We start from the raw sequence: 22,219 nt of genomic DNA, 5'->3' as shown, positions 1-22,219 counted from the left end.
TGGCCTCAAACTCATGGCGATCCTCCTACCTCTGCCTCCTGAGTGCTGGGACTAAAGGCATGTGCCACCACGCCTGTTTACAAACTTATTTTTGATGTTCAGTGTGATACATATACGTGGTTGTAATGAGCAAATTGAAGTAATTAGAATATCTTCATTTTAACCATTTTTAGGTATAGTTCAAAGGGGATACATATATTTACATTGCTATGTTCCTATTAACACCACTGATATCTGGTACTAGTTCATCTGTCTTGTAAAGTGAAATTCTATATCTAGGAACAACTCTCCAACCACCACCTTAGCAGTCTCTGTTTATTAGTTTGACCACCCTGGGCACTTTACATGAGGGGGACTTACAGAATGATTGTCTTTGTTCACTTAACATGATATCTCTAAGGATTATCCATGTTTTGTCATATGTGTACTGTCCTTTGTCAGACAGAGATTCCATTGTTATATCACATTTTGTTTATCCATTCACCTATTAATGGGCATTTGGGGCTCTTTTACTTTCTGTCTGTTGTAAATATGCTGCTGTGATCATTGGTGTACACACAAGTATCTGTTTAAGAACCTGCTTTCAGTTCTTAGGAGTTTATCCCTGAACTAATTGCAGGGTCATGTGGTAATTCTGTGTATATGATGTGAAAAATTGCCATGTTCTTTCTAAGGCATTTTATGTTCCCACCAGCCCTGGGCCAAGGGATCTAATTATCCATATTCTAAATAGTACTTGTTTTTTCTTAGTGTTTGAGTTTTAGGAATAGTAACTATCCTGATAAGTGTGAAGCAGTATTTTATTGTGACTTGGTTTATATTTCCCCAGTGAGTTATGACAAGCATATTTTCATGTTCTTAAATCCATCTATATATCTTCTTTGAAGAATGAATAAAAACATTGTAACTCATTTTACAAAATGAATTACTTAAACATTCAAAATACAAAATACTTACATTCTTTTGGAAAAATATAATTTAAACAATATAAAACTGATTTTTTTCTTTACTTATCCTTCTTAATGTGAATAGTCATACATTTTGCTAAAGAAACACTGATGTGTCTGATGATGGAGTGCTGCCCCAAATCCCACTTGGCATTAATTTAGAATATGTTTATGTGCTATAATACTTTTCTAAATTCAGCAAAATTCATAGTTCTAAAACATTTTACTCTAAAGGCTTTGGATAAGAGGTTATAGAATGTAACTTCACCTCTTTGGGAAACATATGTTCTGATTTTTGAGCATTGGTTTTGTTTTGTCTCATGTAGCCCAGGCTGGTCCGGTACTTTCTGTGCAGCTTCTACTCTGATCCTCCTGACTCCACCTCCAGGCTCTGCGGTTACAGACCTGTGTCACCAAACCCATTTTAGGTTCTAATTTTTAAAAATGTATGAAGTCTGATTTTATCAGAAAGGAATATGTGCTTGTGCACTAAGGCTAACTTTTTATACTTTCTTGTAACTCTGTCCTTGAGAGTCTTTAGGCTTCTCTTGTACTATTCCTACCCCATGTTCTGCCTCTTTCCTCTCTGAGCAAGGATCTCTCATGTGTAATGTGGGAATGTTGTCCCTGCTTTAGAGAAGGATGGTAGGGTTTAAATAAGATAACATGGAAGACTTGGGGTCTGGCACAGTACCTGCTCTGTGAATCCTTTTCCATATCTTCCTTCTGTCATGTTCTCTACAACTTGGAGCATGTGAATTCATTCTTATATACATCTTTAATTAGGTCACTTTTAATCTCTAATGAATGGAATTACTATGATCTTTCTGTGGGAAAATGTTTGAATACCAGAAAGATATTTTTTCTCCCTATATTTCTGTTTTGTATTGACAGGGGCCATTCCCACTGTCTACTCTCAACTCAGGACGTCTCCCAAACCCATCCTTAGGGGAAAGTAAGGTAGATCCACAGGGAGCTGAGTGGAGAGATGGGGAAAGGAGAAGGGTTAGCAGCTATATAAATTATAACTTGAGTGTTTGTGCCAGATCCAGAGGTGGGGTCATTGAAGAACAGCCACTATAGATTAGAGCATGGAATAGGAAGCTTTTTGCCATGTATTCAATAAATCCATTTACTTAAATCTTGTCTGATTCTTGGAATATATTAGATACCCGCTGCTTGGAAGGTTGCAGTTTTAATGGATAAGCATTTTGCCTAAGGTTTTTAACCGCCTCCCAAAGGTGACCTTGTAATTCAGAGTGGCATTTGGTCAGGCAGGGTCTGAGTGAGCAAGTGTCCGTATGCATAGTCACTTCCTCACTGTGTAGAACCCCTTGCTGGCTATAAACCGCTGTGAGTGGGAAACGCCTGGGCTCCAGAGGCAGCATAGCACAGGGGAGTTGAGGTTGGTAGAGTACACATGTGCTCATGCGCATGTGCCAGAACGTTGCACAGGGAGAGGGGAAGGTAGGTGTGGGCAGAGGGGAGCTGCAGGTCTGGCTCTGTATTGATTGTAAGCTGTGGTGATGTGCAAACAATTATATTGGAACTGGATCTCCACGTCCATGTTCACATCTGGCATCCACCTGGAAGAGCACTGGGCAGCAGACGGGAAGGCCCGCCTGTGGCAGGCGGCGCTCCAGCAGGTATACACTGTAGCTTCTGTACCTCTTTGATCCAGGCCTCAAAAAGGTAGACTTGAGTTCTGATATTTTCCTGTACTACTGATATTATTTGGAACTGCAAAGATAGGTGAACAGATTATACTTTGTGAATGAGAATACTTGATTCTGGAATGCAGTTTCAAGAACAGCCCTTTCACAAAGTTCTATTTTAGTTTTTGAGGAGTGAAAGAAATTGTTTTAACTTTGGTGAATTTTTCTGTAATTTTTTACATTGGAGGAACCGTCTGACTCACTGTTACAGCATAATTTATCTAACTAGTAGAAGATGGTTATCTTTTGTTTTAAGGTTTCTCAGGGAGAGCTTGAAGTCTCACTTGGCTTTATTCCTGCGTGAAACCTGAGATGAGTCCCTTGGCCTTTTATGAAAGGCAATAGTTAGGAAGAAGGCAGGGTTCTCACATGAGTTGTGATTAAGAGTTTCTTTTTTATTAATGGATTTCTGTCAAACCAGTGAGTAAGTCTTTAGTTTTGTATGCGTGTCTGTGGACTCAACAGGGGACTTTAACTTGCTTAGTATTTTTTCAAGCTTATGTTGTAGAATAATTTGTGTTGTTCTTTTGATGAAATTACGAACACATTTAATCAGAGTAAATTGTATCTATTTCTTTTATCAGTTAATATTTATAAAACATCCATGATGAACACACAGTATATATGCATGGATCTGTTGCTAGGTTATGTCAGAACAACCAGATTGTCTTTAAATTAAATGTTTTCAAACTTGGCCTTTGTTGTCTTTGTCAGGGCTTGTGTTTGATATACTGACAGCGAAGACAAATAGGTCATAAAGGTTTCAGCACCACTCTTCTTGTATGTAGCAATTGTTCAGTTTATTGTAGGAGTGAGAGGGGAAACACTGACATTATTATTTGTAAACAGAAGTCAGAAAAAAGTAATAGTCTGTGTAAAAACAATTTTGTGTTCAGTCAAATCTGTACAGAACTATTAATGAAGAAAATTTGGGTTTTACTATGAAGACTTTCTTGAGACATGCTTTGTCATTTTGTATGTTGTTCCTAAATATTTACTCTTCCAAATCAGAAAAATGTTCTTCCCTGAACGTCTTATATGATTGTTTTCATTGTTGTCAGCTGAGTCAAGGATGCAAAAATATGCCCTTTATTTTTTATTATTTTATTTATTTATATTGGATTTTTGAGGAAGGGTCTCTCTAGCCCAGGCTGACCTGGAATTCACTATGTAGTCTCAGGGTGGCCTCATGCTCACAGTAATGCTCCTGCTTCTACCTTCCAAGTGCTGGGATTAAAAGCGTGCACCACAATACCTGCCTCTAATCTGCCCTTTAAATCAGCAATTTCTTTTAATAATTAAATAATTAAGGGAGTAAGTGTAGAGATATTCTTAGTGTTATTAAAAAGAGCAAGTGCAGTTGGTTCTAAAGGATTTATTAGCATTTTTATTCTTTATTTGGGTGCTGTATTTAAAGAATTATATAATTTACTTTGAAATTTGTTAGCTTGTTCCTTACTGCTCTTGTACTCCTATGGAATTCTGAGAAGACAACATTTAGATTCAACAAGCTTTTTATTGTTATGCAGTGTATTTAATTTAGCTAACTTGTGTAATATATTTCTTGACTGCACAGAAAGTTGGAGTGACTGGCCCCCCTGACCCACAAGTCCGCTGTCCCTCTATCATTGAGTTTGGGAAGTATGAAATTCACACCTGGTACTCCTCCCCATACCCTCAAGAATACTCAAGGTATGTTTTGAGAGCCCTTTGCTTTCTGTTTTAGTCTCATAGGACTCCAGAACTAGAGGTATTTGATGGTGTTTCAGCCCATTCATCTGTTAGCATCTGAGGAAGATAGGAGCTTCGGTGACAGAAGCTTGCTTTGGCACCCACTTCATTCCATTTGGCTTTAGACTTTCCCCTGTGTACCCCATCCAAAAGCTGTTAAAAACTAGAAGCATTGCACATGGTCAGAATGAGAGACATACTTCAAATTTGTTCTTTACACTGACCTTTTTTTCCCCAAAAAAGAAATAGTAGGACTTACATACAACTATAATCATAAAAAAGTTTCACTTGCATATCAGTTGATCTAAATTGTTATAATTAAGTGGTGGAACTTTAGAAGTTGCCTACTCTGTGCCTTAGTTTTCTCCTCTGTAAAACAGGGATGGTAATTGTACTTGCCTCACAAGGTTATTGTGGACAGCAGATGAGTAAAGCATGTAGATTACTTAGGGTTGACATTCAAAGAGATTTTTAAAAGTTCAACAATATTGTACCATGTGTGTGAACTTATGCCCTAGTTTCCCATTTAGGTCTGGTAAGGAATAATAAATTTTAGCATTTTTCAGGTTAAGCACATGTTCAGAGTATTCTCATATAACTTTTTACTTAGGGTCCCAAAATATTAGCATAATTATTTATAACATTTAGTGTCTACAATGCGTAGGGCACTGTAACATGAGGAATTTCTAAGAAACTGAGAATAGGATAATGTAGTTGTTAAAATTTACTTCCTCTGAAAGGCAGCATCTTTTTATTTATTTTTTTCTGTGTAATTTGCTTATATGGTTTCAAAGTCTATAGCAGCAGAAGAAAACTAGGAGCAAGAATGCTATTGTAGACCTTGCTGTTAGTGAAGATCTAACTGAAGCAAACCCAAAGTCCCCAGAAACACAGCATGTGACAGCTACTTCCTGCAGGGTCAGTTAGCCAACTGGTCAGTATACTATGGTAGTTTTAAGGCATTAATATATATCCTTAAATAACAAATAAGATGAATTTGTTGAAAGATGATTAAACTTTATATGTTTATTATCCACTTATATGTGTATGTATAAGTATGTATACACGTAACAAGAAGGCAATCCATAATTCATAAATGCAGATACTCTGGCAACTCATTCTGTGATGAGGTTTTAGATAGTGATGATCTTACACGGTCAGGAAGAAAAAAGCCAGTTATTTTCTTCATGAGGTTTAAAATAAGTTGCTGTTGCTGTTATTAAATGAAGTCTTTTTGAAGTTGCCCACATCACAGAAGCACTCAGCATAGAGAAAGAAAGCTATTTCATAAGCTATCTACTATTCCAAGATTTTGGTGCAGCTAGATTAATAATACCACATGCACCTGTACTTTCCCGCTCACGGGAAGAATGGCAGTAGAGAGCCAGCCTCAGCATTCACCTTTTCAAGAGATGGTGGGAATGCACCCATGGACTGTTGCCTTTTAAGACATTAAGAGGATTCTTTGAAATTGTTGCTTTTTGTTCTGATGACATTGTCACTAGAACCAGTGGTGAAGGGCTTGGTTATCAATGAAGGGGTAAATATTGTCAACAAAAAATAAATATCAAAAAACAGTATAATGAGAATCATAATATGTACAACTTCCTTAAGGTAAGAATTTAGATATTTCCTATCAATCTTATCCATTATAGTTCTTTGAGTTTTCTACAAATAGTATGTGTCAGGCATGGTGGCCTGTAATCCCAGCTCCTTGAGAGGTTAAGGCAAGAAGACCACAAGTTCAAAGCCTGCCTAGGCTAGTGTGAATTCAAGGCCACTCTGAGCAATTTAGTGAGACCCTGTTGTGAAAAGTAAAAGGAGCACTGAGAATACAGCTCAGCAGTAGAGAACTTGGCTCTAGCATGGACTCAATCTCCAGTACCATAAATTAATTAATTTAAAAAATAATATAATAGTGTCTGGTAATTATAGCTTTTTTCTCATATTCTTGTATTCATTCTCTTAGTTGAATTTGTTTGTCTGTGTGTGTGTGTGTGTGTGTACACACATGTACATGTATGTGCTGGTGTAATACCTTCTACCCTCCCTTGTAGTGGCCAAAGAACATCCAATGACCCTTCCATCACTCATTTCACTGTTTTTCTTTGCCTCTGATTCTCTTAACAATTCCAGAGCTTGCCCAGAAATTCTCCAGTCTCCACTCTTCACAGGACTGGGGTTACAGACAGGTGTAGCTATGCCCTGCTATTTACGTGGGTTATGGAGATTCAAACTGGTAATCTCAGGCCCTCATGTTTGCACCAGAAGTACACTGCTGAGCAGTCTCTCCAGCCCTCCTACCCCAAAACAGTTTTTTAAAACTACATATCTCTATCCAAAGTAAGTTTTGTGATTTAACTTCTCAACTCCTTTAAATGTGAGTTGAGTAAAAATAATAAATATTTTTAATTTTAGTAATGCCTTTTTATGGTTTTATAGTAAATTATTTATTAAGATTTTAAAGCACTTTTTAAACAAGTTCTAAATCCCAAAGTATAAAAACATGATGATTGGAGCAAATGAAAACAATGGGAAGTAGGATTATATGTTAGGAAGTATCTCATAATACCCAAATATTTACATGTGCTTTATATATTAACTAAGCCTGTATCTGGTTCAAACAAACAGGGCAGCAAAACAAAAGGAAGTGATAGCAGTGAAGCAATAATGTATAATATAGATGGGCTGAAGGCGGGAGAAATTGTCATTTTGAGGTCTTGACAAAGCAAGATTCTCTTCCTACTTTGATTTGATACCTAGATGATGAGATTGTGACTAGAACTAGATTGGATTTATACATAATTCCGGTTCCTGGAGAGTCAGATAGAATCCAGACAGAATTTTGGCTATTAAATAGTGAAGTGAGTTGGATGAAAGGAGTATAAAAATAACAGTCATAAATAATAGCAGGTATAATTACCATTTATTGAACTTGGTACTGGACTGTACAGTTTATAAGTGACAGAAGTGGTATGTAAGCTCCCTTCTCTCTTAACCATATAGCCATAGCCTCTAACCATTGAGCTTGTATAGCATGTGTACCTTGGCTTTGTACCTTACGTTTATTTAATTTATTTTTTTGTTTTTCAGGGTAGGGTCTCACTCTAGCCCAGGCTGACCTGGAATTCAATATGTAGTCTTAGGCTGGCCTCGAACTCACAGTGATCCTCCTACCTCAGCCTCCCAAGTGCTGGGATTAAAGGCGTGTGCCACCACCCTTGGCTGTACCTTAATCTTTAGGAAATATTTGGTGGGGGCTAAAGAAGTGGCTTAGTGGTTAAGTAATCGTACTTGCCTGCAAAGCCTAACAACTCAGATTTGATTCCCTAGTCCCCACGTAAAGTCAGATGCACAAAGTGGAACATGCATCTGGAGTTTGAAGAGGCTGGAGGTCCTAGTGTGCCCATATTCTCATTCTCTCATCTCTCTCTGCAAATAAATATAAGATAAATATTTTATGGTATAATTGCAATGCTGAAATTTCCTTAAAAATCTACTGTCTTAGGTAGTGTTCAGAAGGCAGAGGTGCTATGAAAACTCCTGCAAAAAATGTTCATGCTTAAGGGAGTGACATGTAGGTGCAACACAACCCTGATTTCACAGGCTAGACTTCCAGCATATTGGCCATTTGTAGAATGAGCTTCAGATGTGGAGGCCATACATTGCAGTACGGTTGAATAAAGCCAAGGCCCAGAATGAGGCTGTTGGAAGGAAGAGCACATGCTTGGGCTGCACAGCGAGACTTTGCCACAAACAGAATAAGGGAGAGCACCAAAGCCCTGAGCCGAGTTCCTCAGGGCTAGCAGTCTGTCATCCCCACCACTGTGTTTCATTGCCTGGTGCTCTTTCTGTGTATTTTCCAGTGAGAGAATGGTTGCTATCTCTACTTTGAAAAGAACTGCTTTGTTTTTCCAGGTGGTGTTTTTAGGTGATTCCCTTTAGAACAACAGTGACATCCCAGTGGGCTTGGTTGTAATGATCAGGGACATTTGAAATAGCAAGAAATGAATTAGAATAAAGTAAATTATATTGCTTACATTTATTTTTTATTTGCCATGGAGCAAAGTGGGTTTTTTTTTTTTTTTTTTTTTGGTCAATAAAATGCTCCTTTTTATTTAATGGTAATGCCATGAATTTAAAATTTGCCAGATAAGACTTGGCTTTAATTTTCTCAAGAGATTTCATTTCTTCTAAAATTTAGTTGAGCAACTTAGTTACTGTTAAACTTGAAAAAATATCCTCACCATGTGAAATCAACTACTTTCTTTTTAAAAATATTTTCTGAGAAGTAGCATTTGTTGAATGTGTGTTTTTAAATTGACAGATAAAGTTATGTTTTTCATGTACAGCATAATGTCTTAAAGTATGCATACATTGTGAAATCACTCTGTGCATAGATCATTAGTATAAATTGCACTTTATTTTCATGTCTCTGAGACCTAAAACATTTGGGTTAAGTGACTGGTAAGTATTTCCTGAAACTGAGATGTTAGTGACAAAGCAACAAAGAATCCATAGCCCAGCGAAATGATGATTTATTTGTGTGTTCTTAAGGTAAACTCTGCTCTGCTTATTGAACATGAGATTTTTTTTTTCCATGTCTACTGATTGAGAGGCTTAAAGACTAGGCAGTTTCATTCTAAAAGCAAAAGCACTGAGCTGAGTATTGTATTGAGTATCCTGCGGCTATCTAAATTACCTCCTTTTCCTTCCCTACCTAGGAGAAATACTATATATTCTTCTGCTTTTTAATACTGGGGATAATGAGAGAGAGAAAAAAAGAGAGTCATGAAACTATAAAACCCTATTTTGATTATTATTTACAGGTTGCCTAAATTGTATCTTTGTGAGTTCTGTCTAAAATATATGAAAAGTAGAACTATTCTACAGCAGCACATGAAGAAATGTGGTTGGTTCCACCCTCCTGCCAATGAGATTTACCGAAAGAATAATATTTCTGTCTTTGAGGTAAGGTAGATGTTTAGTACCTGACTTTCTGACTATTTCAAAAATAATTCCAAAGCCAGGCATGGTGGCACATGCCTTTCATCCCATTACTCAGGGTACTCAGGAGGCAGAGGTAGGAGGATCACTGTGAATTCGAGGCCACCGTAAGAATACATAGTGAATTCCAGGTCAGTCTGGGCTAGAGTGAGACCCTCTTTCATAAAACAAATAAATTCCATGCATATTAATCTAACTGTGCTACTTGATTCATTGGGAAATGTTTTACTGTTGTTGACTTAGTACTGAATCAGGTAATTCAACTTTATAAGAAGCAGAGTCAGGTCTGTCCAAATGGTACCAAGTTTGCAAACTTGAACTCACTAGCATTTAGAAATATATAACTTTATATTATATTGAATCACAGATAACAACCATAGTATATCTTATAGTTTTTAGGTAAATTCCATGTAACGAAATACCAACCAGTTTTGCATATGTTAGATCTCATAAAAGTAAATCTTAGGAATGTGAAATAGGACATTGAGAAAGGATTTTGAAGCCCAGTGTAGTAGCTTGTGTCTATAAGCCCAGCACTTAGAGTGAGACAAGAGGATTGCTGTAAGTTCTAGGACAGCCTAGGCTACAGACCAATACTCCGTGTCTTAAAGAAACAACAAAGGGAGTTTCTTTTTATTATTATTATTTTTGTTTTATTTTTATTTATTTGGGAGAGACAGAGAGAGAGAGAGAGAGAAGGGGGGATGGGCAGAGAGAATGGGCGCAACAGGGCCTCCAGCTGCTGCAAACGAACTCCAGATGTATGCACCACCTTGTGCCTCTGGCTTATGTGGATATTGGAGAATCAGTCCTCAAACCAGGGTCCTTAGGCTTCACAGGCAAGCACTTAACCACTAAGCCATCTTTCTAACCCCAGTTTCTTTTTTTGTTTTTAATTTTATTTATTTGAGAGAGAGAGGCAGATAGAGAGAATGGGCATACCAGCGTCTCTGGCCACTACAAACAGATACCACATGGCCATGCCACCCTTGTGTATCTGGCTTACATGGATCTGGGGAATCAAACCTGGATCCTTAGGCTTCACAGGCAATTGTCTTAACCACTAAATCATCTCTCCAGCCCAACAAAGGGGGTTTCTGTTATTAAAAACATATATCTTAATAGAATTTTTTTTAGCATTAGTAAATCTTAATATGATGGCATGAGGTGTATTCTGTGATGCTGTGTTGCCACCAAGACCACCACCAAAATGGTCTTTAATTTCTTTATCTTTGACTCTGTAGCTTAAGTGCTAAGTATTGAGTACTAAGTATAGGGGAGACCTGTTAATCACTATACAGTAATGAAATCTCAGATTGTGTGGATCCACTCAGTGTCACACTTGGTCTTTCCCTCTACCATTTAGCTCATCAAGTAGAAGGGAGGTCTTTACCTGGCAGTCAGGGAACTTGGCCATGTTATACAATATTGTTTCATAATATCCAACAGCAAATTACTTTCTGAGCTTTATTTATTAATAGGTCTGTGTTTCATAAGAAATAATTATGGTGTTAGGTTTTTGAGGAATACAGTTAGTATGTCAGTATCTTGGCAGCTCATTTGGGAGTCCGTCAGTATTCTCATAAAAGAGAGCCCCAAAGTTCCAGGAGCTCCAGTCAGTGGTTTTCCTGACCTTGTCTCCCTTGCCAGCTGTTTACCTTGGGCACTATCTGGTTAATATTTATTTGAGAGAGAGAGAGAAGTGAGGCAGACACACAGATAATATGGGCATGTCAGGGCCTCCTGCCACTGCGAAAATCTCCAGACACATATGCCACTTTGTGCATCTGCCTTTACATGGGTACATGGGACTCACACCTGGGCAGTCAGGCTTTGGAAACAAGTGCCTTTAACTGCTGAGTTCTCTCTTTCAGCCCCTGCGTTTTTATTATTATTTTTTATTTAATTGCCAGGAGAAAGGAAAAAGGGGGAGGGAGGGAAAGGTGAAGGAGGATGGATGAGAATAGGCACACCAGAGCCTTTTGACACTGCAAACAAATGCGACACTTTGTGCATCGGGGTTTTACGTGGGTACTGTAGTATTGAACCCAGGTTGCCAAGCTAGCAAGCAAGTGCCTTTAACCACTGATCATATCTCTAGTCCCTTTTTTCCCCCCAAAGTAGGGTCTCACTGTAGCCCAGGCTGGCCTCAAACTCACTGATCCCCCTACCTCTGCATTCTGAGTGCTGGGACTAGTGGTGTGTACTGCTTTGCCTGGTGGCTCTTTTGGGTTTTTTTGAAGTAGGATCTCACTGTATCCTAGAATGACCTGAAACTCACTCTTGTAGCCCAGGCTGGCATTGAACTCATGGTGGTCCTCCTACTTGACTCCTGAATCCTGGGATTAAAGGCATGAGCCTCCATACTTGGGATAATATTTCTATAACTGTCCTTTGTGCAAAAGTAAAAAATGCCATTTTAAACTTAGGCTATCACCTCTTTCTCTTTTTTTTTTCCTGGCTTTTTTGATATACAGGTTTGTACGTCATCTAAAAACAAGTACTATCAAACTGCCTTTTTAAAGGACAGATAGCTTTCAGGCTCCTGAGTATTCCAATTCCTGACAGCTTAGGCTAGACTTGAGCTATCCAGCATTACTGCAAGCTGAAGTAGATTCATTACTGTAGAGCCAAAGGACATTTTATTGACCACTTTGTTTTGTTGGTTTTTACCCTGTAGGTTGATGGGAATGTGAGTACCATTTATTGTCAAAATTTGTGTCTCTTGGCAAAGTTGTTTCTTGACCACAAAACACTCTATTATGACGTGGAGCCATTTCTTTTTTATGTGCTGACACAGAATGACGTCAAGGGCTGCCATCTTGTTGGCTACTTTTCTAAAGTAAGTATGTCCTTTTCGAATGTTGGAATTCATATAGATGTTTTCGCTAGTTCGAGACTGACAGCAGAACTAATGGCAGAACCTTCTGTAACATTTAGCTTTTGGAAAAGGAAAGGAAATAGAAGGAACATTCAAAAACTTACATTTGTTAGAAGGTGCCTAGTAACATTCAACAGATTATATTCCCCTAGGAAAAAGAACCTACTGATAATTCTCAAGAGTAAAGTTTTAAAATTACTTCTAGTCCCATGGTAATAATAGAACCTGTAAAATAAACACAATTCTTACTTTCCTGAGTTCATTCTTAGCTTAAATATTTTCTACTTCAATTTTTAGGCATAAAAATAGGAGTAAGAGATCATTTTTATTGAAGTTCTCTTCTTTAATTGTCTATTTCCTTAGTGAGAAAATAGTTTCTAGTCAACATAAAAGCTGTATTCAGAAGTAAGCTCAAGGTTATAATCCATGTATATAAAACAGACTATTGGAAAATACTTGCTTTATAAGAGTTCTTTAAGGACTACCTCACTAGCTAGATATGATTCAAGATAGATTGACTGCAGCCTTTCAAAAAAAATAAATTGGCTAATATATTAAAATATATAAACATTGGGCTGGAGAGATTGCTTAGTGGTTAAGGTGCTTATCTGCAAAGCCAAAGAAGCTAGGTTCAATTCCCCAGGACCCACATAAGCCAGATGCACAAGGTGATGCATGCATCTGTAGGTCATTTGCAGGAGCTGAAAGCCCTGGTGTGTGCATGTGCATGTGCTATCTCTCTGCCTCTCTCAAATAAATAAAATAGTACACTATATTTTTTAAAAACTTTTTAAAAATATTTTTATTTATTTATTTGAGAGAGAGTATGGGCACTCCAGGGTCTCCTGCCACTACAAACAAACTTCAGACACATGTGCCACTTTGTGTATCTGATTTTATGTGGGTACTGGGAAATTGAACCCAGGTCATCAGTATTTGCAAGCACCTTTAACCATTGAGCTATCTCTCCGGCTCCTAAAAATATTTATACTCCACATTCAAGATTTTTTTCTTTTAAAATATTTATTTTTCTATGAACAATAAAGCAGAGAGAATGGGCACACCAGGGCCTCTAGCCACTGTAAACAAACTCCAGATGTATGTGCCACCTTGTGCATCTGGCTTTACATAGGTACTAGAGATTTGAAGCTGGGTCCTTTAGCTTTGCTGGCAAGCACCTTAACCACCATCCCTCCAGCCCCTCAAGATTATTTTATATAAGGTTAGCTTGGTACTAGAGCAGGAAATAGGAAACAAAATAGTTGCTGACACCCCCCCCCCCCACACACACACCCAATGCTGTATTCACCTGGCATTGGCAGATTATGGAGGTTCAGATTCCTCTGCTGGTCTTAGACATTGACATTTCTGGTTTTGAGTTGCAGGTGGTATTAGATGGCATCATGTTATTGTGCTTTTATTCTCCTGGGATGATTGCTTTGTGGGTAATGGCACTGACTTCACATTGTCCTATCTTCTCCCAGTGGTATTTTTTTTCTTGATGTACATTGCTATTCCCAAAGGCCCAGGACTGTGGTTCACGCTGCTAGTGTTTGTTTCTTAATAATTATCACTACCAATCAGTTTTGCCATCTTCTTGTTCTATAACTTGGCTTCAATTTTCTCTACCAGGAAAAGCACTGCCAACAGAAATACAATGTCTCCTGTATAATGATTCTTCCCCAATATCAACGTAAGGGCTACGGCAGGTTTCTCATCGATTTCAGTAAGGATTGTATTCACATACCTTTATTATCTCTTTCTTTGAACTTTTTGGATGTGTATATTTAAAAATTTGTAGCTGATGTGTTGAGTTCCTATTATTTCTTGTCAGTTTCTTGTATGGGCCTTTTAAACTTAAAGCCACAGTCTTCTATTCTTTTTATTTATTTATTTATTTATTTATTTATTTATTTATTTATTTATTTATTTTATTGTTTGTTTTTCAAGGTAGGGTCTTGCTGTAGTTCAGGCTGACCTGGAATTCACTATGTAGTCTCAGAGTGTCCTTGAACTCACGGCAGTCCTCCTACCTCTACTTTCCAAGTGTTGGGATTAAACGTGTATGCCACCACACCCTGATTTATTCTTTTATTTAAACATGTATATGAGATAGGTTTTTTTTTTTTTTTCCTTCTCTTCAAGGTAAGGTAGCACTGTACCCCAAGTTGACGTGGAATTTACTCTGACAAACTCATGGCAATCCTCCTACCTTTGCCTTCCTAGTGTTGGGATTAAAGGCATGCACTACCATACTCAGCTGTATAAACATAAAATTTTTGGAAAAACTAATTTTGAATACAATTTTTTAGTATCTATAATAAATGCCTTTAAGGAAGGTTTAACTGTTTATTTACAGTATAACTTAGTACAGTTATACTACTTTCATGTCAATACTGAAAATACTGTATAACTACTTAAATGAATGCTTATGAATGCTTATAAGGTACAGTACCTGTCCTATTTCATTACCCAATTATTGGATTGCGTCTAGTGGCTTAAAAAATGCAGCATAACTTTAAATACCCTAAAAAGGAAATAGTGCAGGAAACAGTTTAATCTATTAAAAAGTGAAAGCAAGCAGGTGTTTCTAAAGAGGACATTATAGAGCTTGTATTCTGTTCATATATTGACTGTCTTGCCTAGAAAGTTAAAAATGTATGTTTGCAATTATAAAATGGTGATTTGAGGAAATAATTTCCCCAGGTATTATTATGAATGATATTTAAAGGCATATTTGCAAAAGCAATGGCTCAAACTAGAACTTTTCCATTCAAGGCCTCTTATACTTCTTTTACTTCATTTTTTACTATATTTCTAAGTACCCCCCCTTTGGAAAACTTGGGCATGGTGATACACACCTATAATCTCATCATTAAAGAGGCTAAGCCCCAGGTTCCATGCTAGTCTAGGCTACATAACAAGACCCTATCCAAAAGTAAAACAATCAGAGTTAGGGGAAGTAATTTAATGTTGGTTAATATTTTTGAGATGTGTAAATAATTGATACAGCATTTGTTTTAACTTTTTCTAATGCATTATATTTTCCCAGATTACCGTTTTTAGACTAACTTTAAATATTCAAAAAGCTACATCTTTTCTGTCATCTCCATCTCCAGTGCCTTTCTCCTAAAAGTTGCTCCCTTTTTCCAGTTCTTTCTTTCTTTCTTTCTTTCTTTCTTTCTTTCTTTCTTTCTTTATTTATTTATTTATTTATTTATTTTTATTTATTTGAGAGCAACAGACACAGAGAGAAAGACAGATAGAGGGAGAGACAGAGAATGGGCATGCCAGGGCTTCCAGCCTCTGCAAACGAACTCCAGATGCATGCGCCCCCTTGTGCATCTGGCTAACGTGGGACCTGGGGAACCGAGCCTCGAACCAGGGTCCTTAGGCTTCACAGGCAAGCGCTTAACCGCTAAGCCATCTCTCCAGCCCCCTTTTTCCAGTTCTTGAAAGCCATATACTAAACCAGAGGCCAGAGTAATATGACCATATGCCCTCAGTGACACACCTATGCTGACTGACTCTCTCTCAAGTGTTAGGAGAGTTTTGGATGAAGTTTGCAGTTATCTGTTCTCTCACCAAAGGAACTACAATCTTAGGATTTCACATAACTGAGGCACTCTTTAGCCCTCCTCAGTTCTCATATAGTAGTTGTCCTCTAGTGGTCCAAATAAATAAAACATTCCACAGTAGTTCCCTCCCCTTTCTTGTAGTTAGCTTGTTATTTAAGCTTTGCTTTATAACAACCTATTTCAACAAGGTGATCAATATTGAATGTAAACAGTGTAAGTGTAAATTAATCTTCCTATTTCTATAAAGAAGTTTTTGCAGGTTTCCAGTTTTTGAAGAAATTTGGCTTTGTAATTATTATACTGCCTGTATACTTGAATTGGTTGTAAAAATGTTATTTTGAGGAATCAGACTTACTAAGAGTCTCTGACATGTTGGCATTTGGGTTCTTCAGGTTATTTATTGTCAAAACGTGAAGGCCAAGCAGGGTCTCCTGAGAAACCACTATCAGATCTAGGTCGTCTTTCCTACATGGCTTATTGGAAAAGTGTAATATTGGAGTGCCTTTATCATCAAAATGACAAACAAATCAGCATTAAGAAATTAAGCAAGTTAACTGGAATCTGCCCTCAAGACATTACTTCTACTCTCCACCGCCTGCGAATGCTGGACTTGCGTAGTGACCAGTGAGTGTCATGTCTCTCTGCACACTGTAGAAAGGAAAATAGGTGGAAACTTTGGACTCAGGAACGAGATTAATGATGTAACTCATTTAAGTGGTATATTTGGTGGTGCCAACTCACATTTGCTGTTCTATAATACTTTGGTCTGATGATTAAACTATTTTTCTGATCCTTTTTTGTAACTTTTGGGTCTGAGCCACCAAATCTCTTATCTTCTAGTATTGGGAGCTCCCTCCCCCCAATATGAAGTAACACCTTTTTTTTTTTTTCCTTCGGTTTTTCGAGGTAGGGTCTCACTCTGGCTCAGGCTGACCTGGAATTCACTATGTAGTCTCAGGTGGCCTCGAACTCTTGGCGATCCTCCTACCTCTGCCTCCTGAGTGCTGGGATTAAAGGCGTGTGCCACCATGCCTGGTTGAAGTAACAACTTTAAAAACAATCTCACTAGGTAAAATGTGCCCATGATTAATTGTCCATGTAAGTGGTACTGAGTCCTGGAATTAAAGGCATGTGCCACTATGCCCAGCTAGTTTATGTTTTTGATGGCAAAAGGTATTTGGTTTGTATGAGTATTTGAATAGGTATTATGATGTCCTACAAACAAAATAAATTTGTGCAGGAATTTCAGGTTTCTTTTAATGGTAGAAGCTTTAGTAAAAAACATAGTGACAGGAAGGACAGAGTTCATCTTTGCCTCAAGTGGTCAATAAAAGGCTACAAAGAAAGGAAGTACTTGAGCTAAAGAAATGGAGCCCAGGAAAAAAGAGCAGCAGAGTAGGAAGAGTTGCACATGTGGGAGGGTAAATCACTAACAATGACTTGAAGGACAAGCCATTGCTGTAGGGGAGGGTGTCCATCTAACACTTTGTTGTCTCGTGTTGTGGCCTTTTTTCATCTTCCAAGCACACTACTTTTGATGCATTCTTAATTGTCATCTCTAGAGTTTTTCATGGGCTGTATCTACATATTCAGAATTACATATTTTAGACATTGTTGATTGCTATAAACTTTTCTCTGGTTGTAGATTTGTGATTATCCGCCGGGAAAAACTTATCCAGGATCACATGGCAAAACTGCAGTTGAACTTGCGACCTGTGGATGTGGATCCAGAGTGTTTGCGCTGGACCCCAGTCATCGTCTCTAACTCTGTTGTCTCAGAGGAGGAGGAAGAAGATGCTGATGATGGAGAGAAAGAAGAGCTGCAGTGCCAGGAAAGAGAATTAGAGAGCAGTGTAAGGGTATGAGTAATTCATGGCATTTGTTTTTAATTGTTGTTTGTCTCTTGGGTTTTTTGTTGTTGTTTTTGAGGGAGGGTCTTCCTGTAGCCCGGACTGACCTGGAACTCACTCTGTAGTCCCAGGCTGCTCTCAAGCTCACAGCATTCCTCCTACCTCTGCCTCCCGAGTGCTGGGATTAAAGGTGTGCACCACCATGCCCAGCTAGTTTATGTTTTTATGGCAGAAGATATTTGGCTTGTATAAATATTTGAGTAGGTATTATGATGTCCTCCAAACAAAATAAACATGTTATTGATGGACTATATTGTATAGTTTTCACTATTTTTCTTCATGTGATGCATATCTTCCTGTGTATGCTTTTCTTTCTTTTTTTTGCATGTATATGCATGTGCATACATATTGGTACACATATATGTGTGGGTCACTGCACAAGGAGGCCAGAGGTCAGTAGTCTTCGTCTATTGCTTTCTACCTAGTTTTGAGACCAGGTCTCTCACTGAACCTGTAGTGTACTGATTTGATAGACAAGCCAGCCAGCAAGCCCCAAAGAGTCGCTTGACTTCCCATACATGGTTCTGGATTACAGGTGCATATCACCATGTCCAACATTTGAGAACTGAGATCTGAATTAAAGTGTTCTTGGTTGAATAGCAAGTGCTTACTGACTGAGTCGTCTCCCCAGCCCATCCCCACAAGGAGGCACCTGCACCACTGTGCCATCTCCCCAGCCCCACTTCTTTTCTTTAACTTATACTTTCAGCCTTTAGGTCTTTTGATAAATGTAAGGAAAAACCTCATGTCATATGAACAGTTTAATTTGAATTAAATATTCAGAATAAAAAGAATCAAAATTTGTATATTTTCTTTCATATTTCTCAAATGTCTGCCTTTTTATCCCTGCTTTACCAATTTTTATTTCTGGAAATTTTTAGTCCCATTTAACATTTAGAGCACCAGTACTGAATCTAAGATCAAAGGTAGTTTTGTAATGGGCTTAGTACAGAATCTAGTGAGATGACCGGGGTCTATGCCCTGGCTTCTTCACTGAGCCCTGGTCGGGGCGGGTTGTGCTTCAGTTCCCTCAGTTGCAAAACAGGGATCTAATAACGCGTCATTGTCTTGTTCTAGTTAAATTAGTAGTGCATCTAGAACATTTGAAGCAATTGCCTGCCAAGGAAGAAGCATTCATGCTAGCTCTTAAATAATCATTTTCTTCCTAAGTTCTGTTTATCTCAATTATTTTGAAAGACAGACTAGGTAAATATAACTTAAGTAGAATGAAAAGTTAACTAGCATTGTCTTATGTTTTTAATCAGACCAGAAAAGCCATGTCTCAGGAGAGCAAAGAACAAGACCCCTATCCTTTGGACAGTGAAAAGAAACCAGAAGTTACACCTCCAGCTGGTTCCACCCGTTCGAACAAACAGGCCCTTCCTGGGGATAGTCTTCCTGCAAATAGCCAGCCACCTAGGAGAGGACGCTGTGCAAGGAAGAACCGGAAGACCCAGGAACGCTTTGGTGATAAGGATTCCAAGCTGCTCTTGGATGAGACATCATCAACTCCTCAGGAACAATATGGAGAATGTGAGGAAAAGTCAGAACCCTCCCAAGAACAGTACACTGAAAGGGAAGAACATTTGACAACCTCTCATGTGCCGACCAGCTTGGACGGGAAGCCCGACATTCCCAAAAGAAGATTAAGTGAGGGCATTGAGCTATGGCGGGGACAGCTAAAGAAAAGCCCTGAGACCCTGAAGTGCAGATTGCCAGAAGGAAATGATAGACTGCCTCGTTGCTATAGTGAGGGGGACAGGGCTGTTCTCAGGGGTTTCAGTGAAAGCAGTGAGGAGGAAGAAGAGCCAGAGAGTCCCCGGTCAGACTCCCCTCCAGTTCTCACAAAGCCCACACTGAAGCGCAAGGTAATGCATTTTTGTGTCTCGTGCCTACAGTTGCCCTGACTGCACTGCTCTGTTCCCCAGCTCTGAAAGAGGCCAGGTAGACTCCTGGGGTGTTACTTTGTAAACTTTATGCTTAGATTAGCTGACTGCAAGTAATGATAGCCATAGTGAAGCTGCTGATAAGTGGGCACCAACTATACTGTGGCAGAACTTCCACATTGCCACAAAACAGCCAAAGAATTCTTGTTCTCCAAATGAGCCCCAGTCTAGCAATGAGTGACAGAAAACTTTCATGCAAAGTAGGGCCTTGGAAACAATGTAGGGCCGTTTCAAAGAAAAGTCCTGGGGCTGAAGGGATGGCTTAGCAGTTAGGCATTTGCCTGCAAAGCCAAAGGAGCCAGGTTTGATTCCCCAGGACCCACATAAAGCCAGATGCATAAGGTGGCGCATCTGGAGTTCCTTCACAGTAGCTAGAGGCCCTGGCATACCTGTTGTCTCTCTCTCCCTCCCTCTCCCCCACCCTCTTTTTCTCCATCAGATAAATAAAAACATACCGGGCATGGTGGCACATTCCTTTAATCCCAGCACTCAGGAGAAGTAGGAGGATTGCTATGAGTTTGAGGCTACCCTGAGACTATATAGTGAATTCCAGGTCAGCCTGAGCTAGAGTGAGACCCTACCTCAAAAAGCAACAAAACAAAACAAACAAACACCTTTAATAACTTCTTTTAAATTTGTATCAGTATTACAAATAAGGTACACAGTTCCTATATGCCCATATCTATTTCCCCTACTATGTGTGTCTCAATCAATTAGTGGAACACTGGATACATTAGTTACTGGTGTCCATACTTTATTCAGGTATCCCCGGTTTCCCGTCATACTCTCTGGTCAGGATTGCACCCAAAATTCTAACTACAGCTATTGGTTGTCATTATACTCTTCTTGATTGTGAGCTTCTAGGCTCTCACTGTGTTTGATGTTCTTGACAGTTCTGAGGATTGCTGGTCAGGTATTTTATAGGCGAGTCCTCATGATTCTACAGTGGGGTTAAGTGTTTGAGAGGAAGACATAGAAGGGCCATTTTCATCGCCTTGTACATGTCAGTATATATGTGTGTATCAGTCTAAATCAATGACAAGGCTATTTTTCTCCACTGTCACATTCATTGTTGATGTTAATCCAGGCTGTGCTGTCACCTTTCTCCACCATTGCTGCTCCTTTTTCCCTTTCATACTGCAGTGGAGGAAAGGCACTGTACACAACTTGTAGTTACCTATAAGAGCAGAGGATCTTCATCACTTACTTGCTTGGGAGATTTGTCCACCCCACCCTGATTTATTCAGATGCTCATTTGTAACCCTCCCCACTGCATTTTAAGCCTCTGCTCTGGCTGACCCTCCCTCCACATCTGCTCCCTGGAGCTGCCTTATCACCTACACTCAGCTTCATCGTTGTGGGGACTTCATTTCAGTCCAAATGCTTCCTTTTGGGCACTACAAAATGTCCAAGTTGATCTTGTGTATTTCCTGCCTCACTCTTAAAATCAACCATTTCTGTAGAAACAAGATCCATTTTTAATCTAATTTGAAGATTCTCAGTTAAAACTTGTAGATGTGAACTAGAGAAAACCTGAGCATTGACTATTTATTTCATGAATCATGAAGAATATCTTTGTCACCCTATTGCTTATTTTGATTTTGCTTATTTATGAACTAAAACAGATATGTTTCCTTGTGTAAAAACAAGAATATTGTTATAGCCAGTGACATGATATATAAAGTACTTAGACATGTTTGATAGGCTATTATGCAGGGATGCCTATGCTAGCTAGATGTAGGACCTTGAGCAAGTCCTAGAACCTTTCAGCCTCTACAGAATGCAAAGATTCAGTTAGATCCTCCCTGGTCCACTGTCTCTATTACTTGGTGATATCATAAGCATAATTTAAGATAGTAGGGCAACTCAGTACAATGATAGGCCAAACATGCCAAATGTCAGTAACATTTTTTCTCACTTGTGAAATATGTCAGTAACACTGACTATATTCTAGCTCTATATTTCTATACTCCATTGTAATTCTTTATGGATAGTTCAGTAGTTCACAAAAATGAAATACTACTTTACTTAACTGCTAACCTTGATAGCAATGTATGAGACATAATGTGTTTTGTCTTTTTGTTGTTGTTTCTTGTTTTTCAAGGTAGGGTCTTATTCTAGCTTAGGCTGACCTGGAATGTACTATGTAGTCTTAGGGTAGCCTTGAACTAGCGGCAATCCTCCTACCTCTTCCTCCCGAGTGCTGGGATTAAAGGCGTGTGCCACCATGTGTAGCTAACATAATGTGTTTTTATGTTTTTAATAGCATATGCTAATGAATGATACACAGTATGTTTCCTAATGACATTTTCATACATGTACATAAAGTATTTCAATCATATCTCCTCATGTTACTCCCTTGTCTCCCTCACCCAACTCCCACTAAGCACCTTTCTTTTTTCAGTTTGCTCACCTTCTATTTTCAGAGACATGATGTTTTTGTTCCTTTTCACTCTGGAAAAAAAGGAAGTTTAAGGGGCTAGCATCTGGGTTATTCAGTATTG

At 38.6% G+C, this 22,219-nt stretch overlaps 1 protein-coding gene across 3 annotated transcripts in view; it reads left to right on the top strand.

The window, feature by feature from the left end:
- The window catches only part of Kat6a (lysine acetyltransferase 6A), a 107,254-nt gene that overhangs the window by 76,938 nt on the left and 8,097 nt on the right, over positions 1 to 22,219 (top strand). For 2 of the 3 annotated variants that reach the window (XM_045130511.1, XM_045130509.1), the window contains exons 10-16: positions 4,239 to 4,354; positions 9,223 to 9,364; positions 12,081 to 12,242; positions 13,914 to 14,007; positions 16,252 to 16,483; positions 17,505 to 17,718; positions 19,035 to 19,637. In XM_045130511.1, the coding sequence (XP_044986446.1) occupies positions 4,239 to 4,354; positions 9,223 to 9,364; positions 12,081 to 12,242; positions 13,914 to 14,007; positions 16,252 to 16,483; positions 17,505 to 17,718; positions 19,035 to 19,637 (1,563 nt within the window). The remainder of the gene's footprint in view (positions 1 to 4,238; positions 4,355 to 9,222; positions 9,365 to 12,080; positions 12,243 to 13,913; positions 14,008 to 16,251; positions 16,484 to 17,504; positions 17,719 to 19,034; positions 19,638 to 22,219) is intronic. The other variant, XM_045130510.1, reaches the window with a different exon arrangement.

This window comes from Jaculus jaculus, chromosome 12 (assembly GCF_020740685.1).
Source record: "Jaculus jaculus isolate mJacJac1 chromosome 12, mJacJac1.mat.Y.cur, whole genome shotgun sequence".
NCBI classification, from domain to species: Eukaryota; Metazoa; Chordata; class Mammalia; order Rodentia; family Dipodidae; genus Jaculus; species Jaculus jaculus.
Note: the sequence above shows the minus strand (reverse complement) of the source record. Positions and strands in the feature narration are given on the sequence as shown.